This window comes from Petaurus breviceps, unplaced genomic scaffold, assembly GCF_028583685.1.
Source record: "Petaurus breviceps papuanus isolate PSGF00001 unplaced genomic scaffold, PetGlider_PUasm1.0 90823, whole genome shotgun sequence".
NCBI lineage: Eukaryota > Metazoa > Chordata > Mammalia > Diprotodontia > Petauridae > Petaurus > Petaurus breviceps.
This window is the reverse complement of record NW_027187352.1, coordinates 6,973,983-6,993,778: the sequence shown is the minus strand read 5'-3', so window position 1 is coordinate 6,993,778 and position 19,796 is coordinate 6,973,983. Positions and strand designations below refer to the sequence as shown.

Here is a 19,796-nt window from a genome sequence, read left to right as displayed (position 1 = left end):
CTTCCTTCACCAATGAAATTGAGGTCTGACCCAGGAGGAGAAAAAGGCAGAAAGTGTAGAGAGCTTTAGTTGGGGTGAGGAAGAAAACAGGACAGGAATAATATAAATTCCTGATAGTTCTGGGCTGGGCCTGACTGTTTTCCTGTTAGGCTATACCCCCAGGCCTCCCATTCATCACCAGGTCTTAAACAGAAGGGCATAGGGATGGGGAAACCGAGTGGATAGATTAATGACAGGAGGGCGGAACACCCTGTTCCCCACCTCCCTGACCCCAGACAGGGCTGGACCTCCTCTGAAAAGGCCCAATTGTTTTCTCTGGGCAGAGGAAACTTACATCAGTCTGTACTTCCGCCATGTGGATGCTGATGAGGGGTGCCAAAGCTAGAGGGCCTTGGGTGGGGGGTGTGGTGGTGGAGAACACTTCCTGCTGATGGAGCCATTCTAGGAGTAATTTTTCTCAAAGAACACAAGTAGGGGTGAGTTGAACCTGAAGACAAAATGGTAGAGCAAAGGGTTGGGGAACCATCACTCCCTGCCAGCCATTGGAGGACCGCCTAGAATTGCAGAAAGTCCTATCTGAGAAGAATCTGAAAACACAGAAGACTCTAGAATATAGATTTATACCCAGAAGGGACCTTGGATACCACGTGGTCCAGTACCTTTGTTTTACAGAGTGGGAAACCGAGGCCCGGAGACAAACCATGACTTGTCCAGGATGACATAGCTAGTAGGAAATAAAGCTGGGATTCAAACCCAGGCCCCCTGACTCTCAATCTGCCTTTCTTTCCACTCTGGCAGCTTGTCTGGGTGGCACAGGAGATGAGACACTGGCCTTGGAGTCAGAAGGACCTGGTTTTGCACCCTGCTTGGTAAACTTGGGCGGTCATTTATCTTCTTTGTCCCTCAGTTTCCCAGCCTGTAAAATTACACAACAAGCAATTAAAGTGAGGGTCATAGCAGCACCTGCCTCCCAGCGTTGCTGGGGTGATTAACGAGGCAATATTTGTAAAACACCTTGCCAATGTTAAAGCGAGCCTTCCCCTCTATCACTACTGTCTCCCATCTCCTGGCTATGCATGTATCTTGTATGTGCCTAACTTTTACGTGGGGTCTCCTCTATTAGAATGGAAGCAGGCCTTGTTTTCCCCTTTCTTTGTATCCCCAGAACTTAGCACAGGGCCAGGCACATCGTTAAGTGCTAAATCAATGCTTATTGACTGGTTAATTGCTTAATAGATGATCTCTAATGTGCAATGACACTTTAAATGCCATGATCCTATGAGTTTGTGTGAGAGGCTGTGTGAATATATATTAGTCTGAGTATAAGTGCTTGTATAAATGTGTCTGAGTATGTGAATCAGTAAGATTATGTATTAATGTTGGTTATTATTGTGACTTATTATTGCTATGGGCAGCTAGTGGCACAATGGATAGAGTGCTGGCCCTGGAGTTTGGAGGACCTGAGTTCAAATCCAGCCTCAGACACTTACTAGCCCTGTGACCCTGAGCAGGTCACTCAACCCTGTTTGCCTCAGTTTGCTCATCTTTAAAAATGAACCGGAGAAGGAAATGGCAAACCACTCCAGTATCTCTGCCAAGAAAACCCCAAATGGGGTGGAGAAGAATTGGGCATGACTGAAACAACTAACAACAACAAAATTATTATTCCACATACTTGTATAAGCCTTCACACTCTCACATTCATTTCCACACATTCATTCATTCACACTCAGGAACATCTGTTAGCCACCCATTCACATCTGCACACACTTTGACAAATGATTTCATTTACACAGGCTCACACACAGATCTTCCCCTCTAAAAGACAGTCTTTCTTATACATGTTAATCCCTAACATTCACATTTGCATGTTAACAAGCACTGCTGTACATTTGTCACTCAGGGTCTCTCTCTCTCTCACACACACACACACACACACACACAACAACAACAACAACAACAACAACCCCTGAGTAAGGATTCTCTGAGGTCAGGGAACTCAGGAGCTTATCTTCGTCTCCCCTACAGTCCCAGTCTGGACACATAGAGGGTCTCAATGAATCCCTGTTGTTTGGTTGCTATGGAGATAGCTGGGGCATTATTGAAGGAGCTGGGTGTCACGATGAGAACAGAGCTGGACTTAAGTTCAAATGCTGCCTCAGATGATTTCTGGATGGGTGCATCTGAGCAAGTCACTTACACTTCTCTCAGCCTCAGTTTCCCCATCTGTGAAATGGGGATAATAACACCTTCCTTATAGGATTGTTGTCAAGTGAGATAACCTCTATAAAGCACTAACCCAATCTTAAGGCAATTCATAATACACAACTATTTTTTAATTTGAAAAAGCTTTTATTTTTATTTTATTTTACTCAATTACATGTAAACAAAATTAACTTTTTTTTTTAATTTTGAGTTCCAAATCCTCATCCTCCTGCCCTCCCCTCTTCTCTCCTTAGGAAGGCAAGAAATTTGATATAGATTTACTATAAGTATTGTTATAGCTATTACCTTCTGTAAATTTGAGAAGGAAATACCAGTCTTCAGTATACACCCATTCCTATAGGATGTTCCTCTTGCCCTTCCCAGTACAGAAGACTTCAAAATCACAACCATAACGAGTGGTTTTATAACAGTCATTTCTGGCACCTGGGCATTGAGTGGAGGAGATGGTTTTGATCCGAGACCTTTCTGATTTCTGTAACTAGATTCCCTAGGCATTCTGCTTCCGGCTCCGACACTAACCAGCTGGGTGATTTGGGGCCAGGCCTTTATACTCTCTGGCTTCACCTTATGCAAAATGAGGGGCTTAAACAATTCGATCTCCATTCTTTTTGAAAACTGGATCTCCCCATCTGGGCCAGGATGAAAAAGCAGCCCCTGGGCCCCATCCCACTCTGATCACTAGGGAAGTCCGACCTGCTTTATTTCCTGCCTGGGCTGTTTTGCCCCCTCTTTAGGTAACCTGGTACCCCCTGCCAACCCTGCCCCCTTTTTCATTCCCAGAGGTTCACCCTATTGATGCAGACACTCTTTCAGCATAACCCACGGAAACTCAAAACTCCCAAGCTGAAGAGATCCACCAGCCTCAGTCTAACTGATGGCAGGAATCAGGCATTCACTTCCATGGCCAATAGAGCTATTGATTGCTGAGGTCCCTTCCAGTCCCAAATCTTTGCTCCTAAAATAGTAGGAAGGGCACTGATGTATGAGCAAGTGGGTGGTGGTAAGGACTGACCATTCATTATTTGGGTCACAGGCAGTGCTCTGGAGATTTGGTTAATCTGACAGGTTGCATGGTAAGCATTAGAATGCTCCTCGAGGGAAAGTCAAGGCTGGGAGGTTCAGGTCTGGGCACACACAGCGTTTCTTGAGTTTCCTTCTCTTGTGTCTTCCATGCTCATTGTGGTATATGAGACATGGTCACAGGAGCTATAGACTGTTATAAAACCACTCCTTATGCCTGTGATTTTGAAGTCTTCTTATAGTGACAGGCCCAGACCACTGAGTGGTTCCTGCTGCTACTGATACCCTTTTCCTTCTATTTGCCTACTTCTTGTCCATTTAAAATCTTACCCCTGTGATATGACATATGCTATAAAATATAGTCTATAATAAGTATCAGCTCCCATCTCCTACAGATGTAGAGTTTACAATGCCCTTTCCTTTACAATGCTTCTGCCATGTAGATAGTACAAACGTGGAATACTTCCATTTTACAGGTGAGGAAACAGACTTTGAGAAAGGAAGGGACTTGCCACAGGTCAGCTAGCACCACCTATCAGAAATACACATGATGAGGTTGCCACTGAATCCCATCACAAGGGTTATGTAGCTGCAGAGGCCAGGATGACCTTGGGGATTACTAATCTTTGGTACTTCCCAATAGGTTTTTCACTCCTAGATTTGGAAGACAAGTCTAGAGGCCCCTTGGACCTAGCTCTGAAGGTCAGAGAAGGTCAGACTCAGGGGGAGCTAAGGAGGGGACAACATTTACCTGTAATCTTAGATTTCCTGCCCCTTTGTTTGGTTGTTTTTCAGTCGTGTCTGACTCTTCATGGCTGCATTTGGGGTTTTCTTGGCAAAGATACTGGAGTGGTTTGCCATTTCCCACCTCTGTCCCCATCCAGTTAGGACTAGAGCACATAAGTGTAAACTATTTTCTCAACCAGCTAAAGGATACTTTGTGAAAGTACTTGGTTTCAGGATCTCCCATTCTTTCACCTCAGTACATCCTAGAGCAGGGGAATGGTCCAGAAAGTGCTGTCATAGGTGAGGGGAACAGAACACTGGATCTGGAATCAGAAAGACCCAAGTTCAAACCCAGGCTCAGATATTTACTAACCATGTGACCCTAAGTCCCTTAGCCTCTGTCTGCCTCAGTTTTACAAATGAGGATGATAATAGTACCTCCCTCCCCATGCTGTTGGAAAATAAAATGAGATGTTTGTAATGTGCTTTGCAAACCTTAGAATGCTATAGATATGCTAGGTATTATAATTATTTATATTGGTGTTGTCATAAAAAGGGAGCCAGATTTGGAGTTAACAGACCCTAAGGTATGCTGCTGACTAAGGGAAATCAACAAGGTCCAAGGAGGTGACCCACTTCAGGAAAGAGCATGTGATACAAGCTGTGATCAGAGAGAGTAAATCAGAGACCCTTCCGTGTCAAGTCATAGGTCACCAGAATCACAAATCTAACAGAGAGATGGGAGGTAGGAAATGGAGTTCATTCCAGTGACCACAAAGCTGGGGGGTCAGCAGGGAGTCTCTCAGGGTGAGTGCACTACAGAGGGGATCATGTTTTGTGAGGGGGGAAGTGAGTTTGTCTCACATGACTTCCCCACCCAAGATATAGCGCTTTTGTACTGCTGTGATATGCTCCCCACCCCCACCCCCAGCCCTCCCCTATCCCGATGCATCAATCCAGCCACGGGCCCAGACACCACCTTCCCCAAGAGGCCCATGATGACATCTGGAAAATGCATTCAGCTCCTTGGATGGAAGGTGATTGGGACAGGCCTGTCAGAGACGGGAGTTGGGAAGCGCTGATGGGTTTGCCAGATCACTTTGAACTCCCATCCAGGACTGATGTCTTTGGCACTGTCTCTTGTGTGAATCAATCAATAACTTCTCTTCATCTTTCTTACTCTTTGCCTGGAACATTTTGATGTCTTAATAATTCAAAGATCGGTGATTACATTCATTCATTGGACAAGCATTCACTGTGTACCTACTATGTACCGGGCATTGTGACGTGGTGGATAGAGATTCAGCATCAGAGTTAGAAAGACCAGGGGTCAAGGTCTGTCCCTGCCTGGTGTCTTTACTGCCCACATTCAGGCAGTTTTGTGAGAACCTTTCTTCTTGGAGGTTACTGATTACCACCTTGGGATGGAAGCTGGTAAAACAACTGATGAGCTCTATAATAGACTCCTCACTTGTATATACTTTTATATGTGGACATTGCCATTGTATGCAATATTAAAGTAGCTCACTCATTAGGTCTGATGTGGGGGATGTTGACCCATGAAGTGCTTCTGTATGCCATCTCCCTGAAGTTATAGAGTATCTACAGGCAGGATCCCTAAAACACAGAATGCAAGGAGGGACCTAGAACATGGAATGTCAGAGATGGAAAGGGCCTTAGAACAGAGAATTCCAGAACTGGAAGGGAACCAGGAATATCAGAATGAGACCTTAGAACCCAGAATGTCAGAGCTGGGAGGGCCCTTAGGACACAGAATGTCAGAGCTGGGTGGGGCCTTAGGACAAAGAATGTCAGAGCTGGGAGGGGCCTTAGAACCCAGAATGCCAGAGCTGGAAGGGCCCTTAGGACACAGAATGTCAGAGCTGGGAGAGCCCTTAGAACAGAGAATGTCAGAGCTGGGAGAGCCCTTAGAACACAGAATACTAGAGCTGGGAGGAATCAGAAAACAGAGCTGGAAGGGACTTTTAACAAATAGAATGTTAGAGCTGAAAGGGACTGGAGAGCACAGATTATAGCATCCACAAAGGTCTTGAAAGAGCATTTAGCTCAGTTCCTTTCATTTGACAGATAGGAAAATCGAGACCTGTCAAGGGGGATTGATTTGTCTAACATTATATAACTAGTTAGTGGCCAAGTCAGAATTAGAACCTAGGTCTTGTAGGTTCGTTATTCTATGCTTATAACAGCTGCTATTTCTACAGTATGTTTTTTTAAGAGCACTTTTATACATGTTCTCATCTGATTCCATAATGCCTCCAAGGTAAGGTAAATGTCATTAGCCCCATTGGGCATATGAGAACCCTGAGATGCAGAGAGATGAAGGCCAAGGACACAACAGGGGGCATTCTGGATCCTACAGCATCACACAAAAGTGTTCCTCACTCCTCTTTGCCAAAGTTGCTTTCTCCTCTTGTGCTGACCTGCCTACCCCTCGGGTGTTTGTCTCTTTTCCCAGAGATGCCTGGCAGGAAATGGTGAATCAAGAGATTAAGTCATCCTTCAGGAAGGTCAACCCTAATGATGGTGGACCCAGGAGCTCCAAAAAGGCAGAACCAGGCCCCTAGAGAAGAAGACACAGGCAAGGGACATGGCATGTGGCAAAGCTCAGGGAACAGCTTCTATGAACCTGACCTCAACTCCTCCACAGCTCCCTGCCCAATTAATTATCCCATTTATCCCTCCCTTGGTAGGAAACAGCCAGCTTGTTAGCAAGTGCACTACCATGAGGCTAATTGGGTAGATTTTTTATTATTAGCTGAGTCCTCAAAGGGATTATCATTATAATATTAACAATTCCCACATCTACAAAACTTGGTTTTAAAAAGCCTTCTCCCATTTCAACCCTGGGAAGGAGGGAGTGCAAGGATCATTATTTCTACTTTGCAGATTAGGAAACTGAGGCTCAAAGAGCCCAAGGTCACACAGCTAGTAAATGTTTGAGCCAGGACTGACCCCAGGTCTTTGGATGCTAAGCCCAGTTCTCTCTTCAGAAAACAAAAAGCATCTAGGACAGAAGGCCCAGAGCACTGACCCTGGTACTTACTAGCACTTGGGGCTTTGACTACTACGGATTCCTTTACTACAGAGCTCCCAAGTAATGAAGACACTGTAATCCAGAGGTCAGAGGGGCTTGCTCTAACTGCCTCCATCAGCTTCCTTTTCAGGGACTGTTGGTCCTGATGCCAGAGCAACAGAGAAGGCAATTTTCTCTCTTCAATCTTGCTGCCTAGAGTCATAGGGATGGACTGATTGACTTCTCATCTGGTCTATTTCAAATAACTCTTCTTTCTTTCTCAGAGTTTCCCTTAAATAGTCGAGCCCTGATTATGCCCCTATGCTTCTTACCTTGCCTCCTGGGTACCATCTAAAGGCCTGCCAGTCTAAGCTCTACACAATCTGACTTCAGCCTGATTTTATACTGCTGACAACTTAACATCCCCTGCTTTCCTGCCACCATGCCTTTGCTTCCACTGTTCTCCATGCCCGCAATGCCCTTCCCTAAAATGCTATTTGTTGAAGTACTCTCCATCCTTCCAGTCTCAGTGCAATTACAGGCCTTTTGCCCTAAGACTTTTGAGACACATTGCACTATCTTCTCCATGAAGCCTTCCTTGATACTCTCCGACTGGGAGGGATCCCTTCCTGCTGTATTAAACCCCACCCTTGTCCCCAGCCCTATGAAAATATCTGTCTTTGTCTCCTTATGCGCTCTCTCTCTCTCTCTCTCTCTCTCTCTCTCTCTCTCTCTCTCTCTCTGTCTGTCTCTCTCTCTTTCTCTCTCAAAATCAGGCATTTCATTGTTAGTTTGCCTTAAAATTTAATATGCCTCTACTCAGAACTGTGAGCTTCTTAAGGTCAAATACCAGGTTTTATTTGGTCTTTGTAGCTCTCCCAGGATAGAACACAGAGATCTTGTAAGTGTATAATAAGGGTTTGCTGACTGGGTGGAAAGAAGGAAGGAAGGAAGGAAGGAGACGGGAGAAGGGAGGAGGAAGGAATGAAGGCAGGCTAAATTGTCATGGGCTATAGGGACATAAGGCTCCCCAAACACCATATGCTGTGAGCTTGCTGAGCTCTTATCCATGTAAGGAGGGTGCTGGCTTTAAAGTCATCATGATGTAGAAGAAAGGGCTCAGGGATGGAGCCAGGAGTCCTAGGCTAGAGTCCCAGCTCTGCCATTACTTAGCTATGTGACCTGTGTGAGTGACTTGGCCCTGTTTGCTCTTCTGTCTAACCAGCATCTAATTCTAGATGGATTCTGAAGCTCCCTCCAGGTTTAACATGCTTTTAATATTCACCTTCTTGAAATCACATGCAGTCAATGCCTTCACCTCCTTCCTCTCCCATCCTTCTCAGTATGACTTCTGCCTCAACCCAACCATTCTACTCAGGCTTCCTTCTCTAAGTGATAAATCCATTAGACTTTTTTCAGGCATGGAAAATTAGAATGATATTCTAAAAGGCCTTACCACTTCTACTCTGTCCCTCAACCCCAACTATTCTTTTCCAGCTCAGATTTATCTTACACAGGATGAGTCATATCATTTTTCTGCTCAAAATCCTTCAGTGGCTCCCTATTGCCTTTGAAGCAAAGTTCAGACTCCTCTACCTGGCATTTAATGCCCTCCCCAAGCTAGTGACCACCAGCACTAACTCATATTTTAGCCCTTTAGTATAATTTACACTCTAGACAAACTGGTTCACTTCATCTCCCACCTCCGTGACTTTGCTTCAGCTGTTCCATATCTTCATAGGGCCCTCCCTGCCCTTCTTTGCCTGTTAAGTTTTTACCCAACCTTTAAAGTACACTTCAAATACCACCTCCTCCAAAAAGACTTCTCCAACACCCAACTGGTAAAGCCAGTGTCCCTCAAAACTTCATTCAGTTCTTGAACCCATTTCTCAATAAATGCTGTGGATTATTGTTTTCTGTGTCTGATTTATGTCCCTATTAGATTGTCAGCTCCCAGAGGGCAAGGACCATGTCTTCATCTGTTTCACCACAGCTTGTAGCACCAAGACACAAAATTCTGTAAAAAGGAGGTGGTCAATAAATGTTCAGTGAACTGATACCCACTGGGGTGGTCATGTCTTTTGGGAGTTTTTTTTTGGGGGGGGAAGTGGGAGATCTTCATCTACACCAACCTTGAAAATGTAAACATACTTCCCAATAGGACCCCATTCCCAGCCCCTGTACCCAGGGCTATGCAGATAAATATTTAACAACTGACTCTTCAAAAAAAACTAAACCCTGTACATAACACACTTTTAAGTTTAATGCTTTATTGACATTTTCTTTATCACTTTAAGTCTAGACTCTAGACATCCAACAAAAAAATAAATCAAGCCCTTATTTGCAGCATTTGCTGATTTCTGGCACCTGGAGCTGATGGGATGCTCACTATCCAGCCCACTTTCCTTCCTGTTCAGTAACAGAAGGAAGCATGAGTAGGAAAGAAAAAAAATCTGAGTATCCTTTCAACCAAAGCACCCGGTGCTCATTTATCTTCTCATGCCATTGTCATATATGTCCTAGTTCCAATTATAAACAAGGAAAATCCAGATTCGTATCTGGTGTGATTAAAGCTGGTGTGCTTAGACATTTGAGAAGAGCTTTTTGTCCCTTTAGAGAGACAGGAGACGCATCTCCTGCTTTCATGTAGAATGGCTAAGGTGAAGTAAGGGAGTGGCAGACCTGGATCCCATTTGAAAGACCTACATGCAAGAGACTCATGATCCCAGCCCTAGGCAAGCATGCATTTCCAATAAATAGGGGAACCTTTAAGCAGAGAGACATAAATGATTATATATAGCCCTAGACTGAACGGCACTTAAGGCAGGTGAGAGATGAACCTGGGCAGGACCAGTTTCCCGTGGGATGTTCATACTTCACTGAATTGGGGCTTACTTTTCATGTGACTTTGAGGAGGTGTGCTCTGTGATTTAGGCATCTAGTCAGTGCAGTGGATAGAATGCCAGGCCTGGAGTCAGGAAGACTCCTCTCTGAGTTCAAATCTGGTCCCATACACTTGCTATTTGTGTGACCCTGGTCAAGTCACTTAACCTCTGTCTGCCTGTTTCCTTACTTGTAAAATGAGCTGGAGAAAGAAATGGAAAAACACTCTGGTGTCTTTGCCAAGAAAAACCCAAATGGTGTCACAAAGAGTCAGACATGGCTGAAAATGACTGAAAGAAATACCCTATGATTTGTTATACAATCACATTCTATACAGGGCACCTATCCCTCCAAAACCTTACATCTGAATGCTGTTTTATGTCCCTCAAGATGTACACACACACACACACACACACACACACACACACACACACACACACACACACACACACTGGTCCTCAGCCCCTAGAGTCTCGTGGTCTGAACAGGAGCAATGAGATTTGGAAGAAATAGTATTGACCTTATGGTCAAATGACTTGGAACACAATCCTGACTTTTCCATGAGCAGTTATGTGACCTTAAGTAAAGTTAAGGGAAATGCCCCCTCAAGGATTGAATTTCCCCTTCTTTAAAATGAGGGAGTAGAACTAGATAATTTTTAATCTTCTTCCCAGCTCTATAGTCCATGTTCTAAGTACCCTTCCAGCTCTGGTCTTTGTTTTAAGGTCCCTCCTAGACAAGTCAAGTCAATAAGCATGTATGAACCAGTCAATAAACTTGTGTTACATGCCTACCATATGCCAGGCAATGTGCTAAGCACCAAGGATACCAACAGAGACAAAAGACAGCTCCTGTCTTCAAGGAGTTTATGATCTAATGGAGGAGATAACAAGCAAACGGCTATGTACAAACAAGCTATGACAGGATAGATGGGAGGTGATCTCAATAGGGGAGGCACTAACAAAACTCTGTTCTGTTTCTAAAAGCCATTCTGGCTCTGACATTTTATGATCCTTTCTAACTCTGTAATTCTACATTCTTAAACCCTTTTCAATTCTGACAGTCTATGATTATATATGGAGGAACTGAGGTGGGGTGGGGGGCTTCTGAAGGAGATTAAGCTGTATTGGCTCACAGGAAACAGTAACTTCTGACTTAAAACAACAAAAGAACCCCTCCAAGTTGGCTTCAGACATGAAAGAGCTTTCACTGAATCCTCCTTCGGACGCTTGCCATGCAAACGAGCCCGAAACACACGGAACTGATTTCCCAAAGATGCTGAGAAGAAAAGGAGGAGAGGCAGGGTAGGGAAAAGAGGGAAAACTTAGGGACTAAAGAAAATCTCTCTCATCAAAGGGCTTTTGAGATTTCACTAAACCTTGAGCATTTGGAAACTTGCAAGAGAGATGCCCTCAGAGTGATTTTCTCTAGCCATAAATTGTTCTTGGTGCCCTTGTGTGCATATGTGTTGTGTTCCTCTGACCGTGGTTAAAGGTGTAGTTGAGTCACTGTGTGAATATAACAATAGACTATTATTATTATTATTGGATTCAAGAGAAGTAATTTAAGACTTACTGGCAATCTTAAATCAAAGATAAATAGGAAGAACATATTTAAAGCCACCAACACCTACAAGATATCAATCTTAGTGAACACTTTCAGAACCGGAAAACTGACCATGGCAGACATGGAAAGTACCCTCACAAAAACCCATGCAGTATTAATAAGACACAAGGTGTATCCCTTTAAGACAGCTACAGCAAGATGAACGTTTCTTCTCTTCCAGCTATAAACCTATGTTCCTTTCCTCCTATGAAAGTAGATGCTGACACTTTTTGGAAATTCTTGTTAAATTCTTCATATTTCTTTGGCTCTTCTCATCCTTGACGCTATGACAGTCTTTTTTCTTCCTTCCCCCTCCCCCTGGGGGGCTTAAAAAATTTTTTTTTTGCAAATATCCATGATAAGCACTCTATGACCAAGAATCCAATGAAATTAAGTTTCTTTTCACCTATGAATGCATAATTAATCAAACAACCATCTCTTTTTTATTTTTCTCTCCAAGGAGAACCAACGTACCACTTAGCCATGAATTCCTTTCATCTTGTATGTTTCTTTATTATAAAAATGTCAATATGCTCTTCCAATAATGTGCCAAATGGATAGGGGTCTTATGTTTATAGTAGCAACAGTCAGTCAATAAAATTTTGTTAAGCCCTTACTATGGGCTGTGCCAAGGCTAGGAATACCAATTCAACCTGGAAGACAGTCCCTGTCCTCAAGGAGCTTACATTCTAATGGTAGAAGACAACACAGAAAAGAAACCTAAAAGGGGGGTGTTGATGAGGCATGATGGAGAATTCCAGAGTGTAACCTGGTAATGAATAAAGAGATGACTGGCTTGGTGCTCTCCTTAAAAAGAGGCTCTGGGAGGAGCCACCTAAATGTAGGGCAAGGCACTCTTGAGGTAGGAATTCCAGGTCTGGAATGATCTTCTAGGATAAAGAGGTTTCTGGGGCATGATGAAGTCCAGAGTACAGCCTGGCGAGAAATGAAGTTAAATTCAACAATCAAATTCATATTTGTTTGTGACTTAAAAAAATATTATACTTTAGCATCTTCTGTCCCCTTCTTCCATTACTCTATCATTGCAATTATGGAAATGGCCACTCTCCTGATAAAGAAGCAACAGGGGCTACCTAGTGCTTCTAGGTTAAAATACAAAGCCATCTGTTTGGTCTTTAAAGCCCATCACAAACTGTATTCAGGCTGGCTTTCCAGATTTATTACAAATTGCTCTCTTCATTGACTCTATAATCTAACCATTAACCTACTTGCTATCCCTCATATATGGCATTTCATCTCCCACCTCATGTCTTTGCATAGGCTGATCCCTATGAAATTCATCTTCTCCTCATTTCTGCCTCTTGGAATTCCTAGACTTCTTCTAAGTTCAGATCAAGTTCCCCTTCTTTATGAAGTCTTCCTTAAGTGTCCCTATCCCACCAAAAACAAAACAATACAAAAATAACCAAAAATATATATATTAATCTAATCATATACAAACAGGTTGTTTCCAATAGAATGTAAGCTCCTTCAGATCAAGGGTTGTTTTTGGTTTTGATTTTGTATTCCTAGCACCTAGAACAGTGCCTAGCACATAGTAGGTTTATTGATTGATAGAATTTTTGTCCATAGATTGGAAATATGCTCAGGGGTGGGGAACCTGCCACCTCAAGGTCACATGTGGCCCTCTAGGTCCTCAAGTTCAGCTCTTTAACTGAACCCAAACTTCAGATAACAAATCCCCTTAATAAAAAAATTGTCCTGTAAAACTTGGACTCGGAAAAAAGGCTGCATCCAAGGACCTAGAAAGCCACATGTGGCCTCAACGTCTCAGGTTCCCTAGTCCTGAACCATTTTTCAATCTTGTTTCATGAGTTGCCATGGCCAATGAATTCAAGATGCTCACCCACTAGGGCTGAGCCTCTCCATACTTAGCTAGGTTGGTCTTAAGCAGGACTACAGTGGAAGTCTTTCTACCTGGTAGAACCAGCCAGGACTTACACTCCTTGGGCTAAGCCTTCAAGAACCTAAGCTCAGTTCCATGTCATAATAGGAATAACTTATAGCTAGTAAATGCTGGAATTTAAACCCAAATTCAAGTCTAAAGAACTGTAGCTATGACAGATCCATCAAATGTCAGAGCTGAAAGGCCACTCAGAGAGCAGCTGGTTTAACTGCTTACCCCATGCAGGAATCTCCTCTACCATTTCCATGTTTGGAGGTACAGCTGATGAAGGGGGAAACAATCAAACCTTTGCCTGACAGGAAACTCATTCCTCCTTGAAACCTCCCTTCTGATGCAGGCTGTTCCATTGTAGGATGGTTGTGAGTCATAGGAATTTTTTTTAAATGGAGCCAAAATCTGTCTCCCTATGATGTTCCCCTCCCCCAACCCATTGACCAAAATCCTGCTCTCCTGTGGACAAGCAAAGCAAATCTGTGTTCTTCATCACCACGAATTATGTCCTTGTGTGTTTGAGTACATGTGCATGCATGTATATCTAGTCATATGTGCATGTGCTTACATATATCTGTGTCTGTATCTGGACCTACTTTTCTCCATGTTATCTCTAAATGGGTGTGCTTAGTAAAGGTCTCTTGAACATAGCAGATTCTCGATAAGAATGTTTGTGCCAATGGAATTGATCATTGTTCCCATGTGGACACCTGCCAGTTTACCAAGCAGTTCACACCCATATTAGTGTGTATTATATTTACTTTTTGAATGACACAATAACACATTTTTATATTATATGTTATATTTACATTATAAACAACATAATTTTATTTATTGGCTTAATGTATTGCATATTACATTTAGAATATATATGACATAATACATTTGTGAGTATTACAGTTTACATTTACATTATGCGTGACATAATGCATTTTGTGTATTATATATGTCTACATTATGTATGACATAATACATATGAAGTATTACAGTTTACACTTGTGTCTCACAGTAACACAAGAAAGGAAGCAGTGAAGGTATTATTATCTCCATCTTGTAGCTGAAGAGAAAAGGTAGTCTTGTGTTGTCACTGTTGATGGAAGACCAGCCTTGGCGTCAGGAAGACCTAGGTTCACATTTCACCTCTGACACATACTGGTTTTGTGACCCTGAGCAAGTTGCTCAGCCTCTCAATACACTAGGAAACTCTCTACAATAATAAGTAACACCCCTTTCTGGGCTCATCTGCCAAATCCCAACATATATTGGCAGGCTGGGTCCCCAGAGGCATGGCTGTTTCTGTTTTCAGTGTCCTAGGGGGTTAATACTATCTATCTAGTACTTAGTATTAACCTAGGGGGTTAATACTATCTAATACTAGGGGGTTAATGAGTGGCTATCATCCTAGCACTATCTTCTAAGCCCCCACTAGCGTGTGTTCCCTTAGCAATGAGCCAGGAATGTTGACATAGTCCTTTAGCAAAGGCATTTACTCAAATGGCATTGCAAGAATAGTAGTTCATAAAACATTTCCCCCCAAACCAGGGGAAATGTAATCTCCCCAAAACATACAGAATCCATGGGGAGAAATGATGGACATAGATTTAAAGTACAATGGTAGCAAGACTCATGTGTAGGGCATACATAAAACACAATTCAAGAACTTCAGGGGCTGAATGTCTTTTCTTTCTCTGGAGGGTCCTCATTGAAGGCTAAGGCATCTCTGGGTCCCTCATGAATGAGTTGCTTAGCTGGGCTGTCTCGTCTTAGGGCATGATGTGTATTTCTGGGCTGGCCCAAGTGGGTCACTGAGCTCCTACTCCAGATGTAGAGAAAGGGTCAGGCAGACCACTCTTCCACTGGAGAGCCAATGCCAAACAATTTTGGGCATGCTGCTCTGCCATAGGACAGTAGCTACTGAATGGTACCAGGAAGTCTGTTTTACTGCTGCTATCCTCCAGGACTGGACAGGCCACTCAGCTTGCTCATCTCTAAAATGAGAGGGCTGGCCTTGATCTCTCTGTCCTGTTCTAGCTCTAAATCTCTGATCCTGACTCCCAGGTCAATCTGCTTTCCACTACCACAGCCTGCCAGTAAAGAGCTATATGATGGCAGGGATGGTTTTTGCTGATTCTTTGTATCATCCCCAGAGCCTAGTCCTTAGTAAGCACTTAATAAATACTTGCTGGTTCACAGGTTGATTGATTTATACATTGGAACACATGCACATAAAACTCTTTCATATATGAGCATACATATATTCATATGCTCTTTAAGATTTACAAAAAAATTTCCTTTAAATCTTAGTTTTAGGAAATATCCTATAAATCCTCTATGCACAGACAGTGCAGGGCTTATATAAATCCGACATCTCAGAAGGAATTCACTGGCTGGTGGTGTCATGAAAGAGATAAATGGATGCAATTTGCCCAGCCCAGAAGAAAATCTGGGGGATGCTTGGAGGTGGTTTCCAGCCACTGGTGCTCCTATTCAGTGAAGAAGAGCTATCTAAGGAGGCTCCTATAAGAAATTATAAAAGATTTTCTTTGCCAGCAGACCCATCCATTCTGCCATCCCCCTTTCCTGACAGATGTTATTCTCCCATGGTCATAGTGCAATGGTAAGGGCTCTAGATTTGGCCTAGACTTCAGTTTAAAATCCCAACTCTGTTGCTTGCTAGCTATGTGACCTTGAGAAAGTCAAGTCACCTCTGTGGATTTCAATTTCCTTCTCCATACAATGAAAGGTTTGGACTTCACGATGTCTATGATTCCTTCCAACTCCAGGATCCCCTTATCTCAGGGCCTGTGCCCCTGAGTCTAGACTGGTTTCACTCTGGCCCGAGAGCTGGAGTTCATTCTTTGTGGTGAGGCTGTCAGAACTGTAGAGATTGAAAGATAGACCCTTCCCCACCTTCTCCCTCCTCCCCCGCTGTATCTGACAACTGCTCCGCTTTGGATGACATTATTAAGAAGAGAAAGTGCTCTGTGCTTCTGGCCCTTGGATTTATGCTCTGACTGGAGCTTTCTCTCAGGGTAGATTCAGATCTTAAGTGAATCTGCAGATAGGAGCCTGCCCTTTCCTTGGGGGAGAGAACAAAGATAGATCAGAGCCTTCGCTCTCAACATTTCACCAGCTATTTCTCTCCTGAATCATCAGCTTCATTTCTCCCAACTCACCTCCAGCAGGCCTGTTGCTCCCTGGAGATCCAGCATTCTATTTTGTTTAATCCTAAATCATAGAATATAAGAACTTGGAGGGATTGTAGGGTACAGAATGCCAAAGATGGGAATGATCTTAGAACTCAAAGAACGTGAGACCTGAAGGCCCCTCCCCACCCCTCTGACCCCCCCATGCAATGTAACACAGCATATAAGAAGGGACTTAGAATGCCATTGCTGGAAGCTGGAGAATCCAATTCAGAATAAGATTTGAAAGTCCTATTTCCATAAACTTATATTATTCAGCCCTGAATCTGACAAGCACGTCTGGTAGGACCCACGATTGACATTCACCTTTTGAAAAGTGGGCAGCAGGGTACAGGGCTTACGAGCTTAGGAAGCACCATTATTTCCTGGCACTATATGAGCCCAGACTGCAACCATATGCTTTATTAATGCTCACCATTGACTCTGGTCTGCTAGAGTGAGCACCTGGGGTCAGGAAGGCCTAACACTAGCTGTATGACCCTGGGCAAGTCACTTAACTCTGCCTCAGTTTCCTCATCTATAAAATGAACTGGAGAAGGGGATGGCAATCCATTCCAGTATCTTTGCAAAGAAAACCCCAGATGGGGTCACTAGGAGACAAACATGACTGAAATGATTGAAAAATAACAACAAAAGATCCATGACTGAAACAACTGATCGACAACATTTACCACAAGGGTGAAGGAGAGTGTGTCTGGCTCAGTACAAACTGCTGGAAAAAGAACTCCGGGTGGGTTCCATACTGCCAGTGGACCAGCAACATCATCTTCCTCTGCATCTTCCCATATAGACCCAGCTCCCCAGTCCATCTCCATCTCTCTGTCTCCTGTTTCTGACCTTCTGCACTGGCATAGCAGATAGTGCCCTGAGCCTGGAGTCAGGAAGTTCTGAGTTCAAATCTAGCCTTAGACATGTACTAGCTGTGTGACCTTGGGCAAATCACTTCCCTTGTTTGCCTCAGTTTCCTCAACTGTAAAATCTGGATAATAATAGCACCTCCCTTTCAGGATTGCTGTGAGGATGAAATTCAATAACAATTGCAAAGTACTTAGCAAAGTGCCTGGCCCATAGTAGGTGCTATGTAAATGTTAGTGGTGTTGTTTTTTTCAGTTTTCAAAACTAATTCAGATGCTCCCTCCTGATGTTCTCTATTTCTGTGTGCGCGTGAACAAGGGTTTCCCTTGTCTTCCTCACAGTGCATGTAGCCTAGTTCAGCAACAGGGGCAAATAAAAAAGGGATTGAATTGAATTGAACTGTACTGATTTGAAGTCTAGTCTTCAAGCATTTATTAGATATCTACCTACCATAATAGGCAGGCCTCTGTGCTTCACTAGGGATACATAATCCCCGACCTCAAAGAGTTTAGAGTCTAGTAGCATAGCATTATTCCTAGATTCTTAGAACTGGAAGGAGTGTCTGAGGTCATCCAATCCAGTACCTCCCTGACCAGGAATCAACTCTGTGGTCATGACAGGGTACTACATAATGAGGCAGCCCATTCTGCGTTTGGACAACTCTCTGGCCCCCCTACAATGTGGCCTCCTTAGAAATTGTAAAAGAAGAAGAAAAGAGGGGAGGAAGAGTCAAGAGGCCAAACAGAGAGCTCATGAGCCTATTCAGAGAGTTATTTGTATATATTTCTTCTCCTCTTATTGAGGACATGAATGTGATGTGTACAAGTAAAATACAAAGGAAATAATATTATAAATATAAAGTGATATGTGCATAAGATAGGCCTAAACAAATTCACCAGACCAAAAACCAAAAAGATTCAGGAAAGAAAAATTGACTTCTAGCTAAGAGGAATCCAGGAAGTTTTCATAGAGAAGATACTTGAACCAAATTCACAGAGTCACAAATATTAGAGTCTGAAGGGCCTTAGAGACCACCACTCCTCCTTATCATTTTAGGGCGGAGGAAACTGGGGCTCAGAGAGGGGGAGTAACATTCTCAGGGTTACACAGCAAGAAGTAAGGACACAAACCCAAACTTTCTGACTTCAAGTCCATTGCTCTTCAAATTATGCCCAGGCCATGCCACCTGGCAACAAGCCAACTGTACCCACACCCACAGAAGCCAGCTGTGCCTTTGCATATGATTCCCAGAGCTATGACCAAGCACCCTCCTGCCCACAGGACACAGGTCCCCAGGGGCCACAGTCACAGTGCTGAGCAGATTCTAGAAAATACAGCTCTGAAAGGGTCTTGAACCGTCTGGTATTGAATGGTCGAAGGGTGGAGAGCCTATGACTTTCAAGTTCAGTCATGACCCCACGGATTGCCTAAGGAATTCCCCCCAGCTACCCAAATTACTTATTACTAGCAATTACTTCAAGCTTCCCATAAGTAGGGACTCTTCCGAGAATTCTATCAGGGTACTCTGATGGCTTGGGATTTCTGCTAGAAGTTCATTGGAGAGGTGGGCCAACAAACACAGGAGCCAAAAATGACCTGCCAAAGGCGACAGAGTAAGGCCATGGGATGCCACTAGTTTATTCTCTTTCTTTTTGGGTCCAGTGGTCCTGGATAGGACCTATAGGAAGATAGAGGAAACCATGAGAAGAGAAGGCAAGCTGGCAGATGACTGAACAGGCTTGTTTCTTTGGGCTGGACCCATGGAACTAAGTCATGGAGCATGGGGAACAGACTAAACCTGATGCTTCTCCTGTCTAATGGGAAATTAGGCAAAGAGCTGAAGCTGTTCAAGGCTGTGAAGTAACTGCCCCATGGGACTGAAGGACACTAAGAGAAAGCAGATGGGAGAGGGAAGAAAGGAGGATAGGAAGTGGAGGGAAGGAAGAAAGGACAGAGGGAGATTAGAAGAGGAGGAAAGAAAGAAAGAGAAAATGGAGGGAAGGCTCATAGACTTAGACGAGGAAGGGGCCTCAGGGGCTACCTAGTCCAAGCAACAAATTCTACTAATGAGGAAATTGCAGTCCAAGGAGATTAAATGATTTGTCCAAGACTATACAAATACATGTCAGAAGCAAGATTTGAACACAGGCCTTTTATATGCAGAGTCAGTGCTCTTTTCCCTGGAAGAGCCAAAGAGCACAGAGATCTTGTAAGTGCATAATAAGGGTTTGCCAACTGGGTAGAAGGAAGGAAGAAAGGAAGGGAAGGAGGGAGGGAGGGAGGAGGGAGGAAGGAAGGAAGGAAGGGAGGGAGGGAGGGAGGG

The 19,796-nt window shown here is 43.6% G+C and overlaps 1 protein-coding gene across 1 annotated transcript in view; it reads left to right on the top strand.

Annotated features, from left to right (window-relative positions):
* LOC138148218 (guanylate cyclase D-like) overlaps positions 1 to 7,639 on the top strand; it is a 53,105-nt gene extending 45,466 nt beyond the window's left edge. Inside the window, exon 18 of the mRNA XM_069070773.1 lies at positions 6,449 to 7,639. Within this exon, the coding sequence (XP_068926874.1) occupies positions 6,449 to 6,557 (109 nt within the window). The 3' untranslated portion in view covers positions 6,558 to 7,639. The remainder of the gene's footprint in view (positions 1 to 6,448) is intronic.
* Positions 7,640 to 19,796: the final 12,157 nt, after the last annotated feature.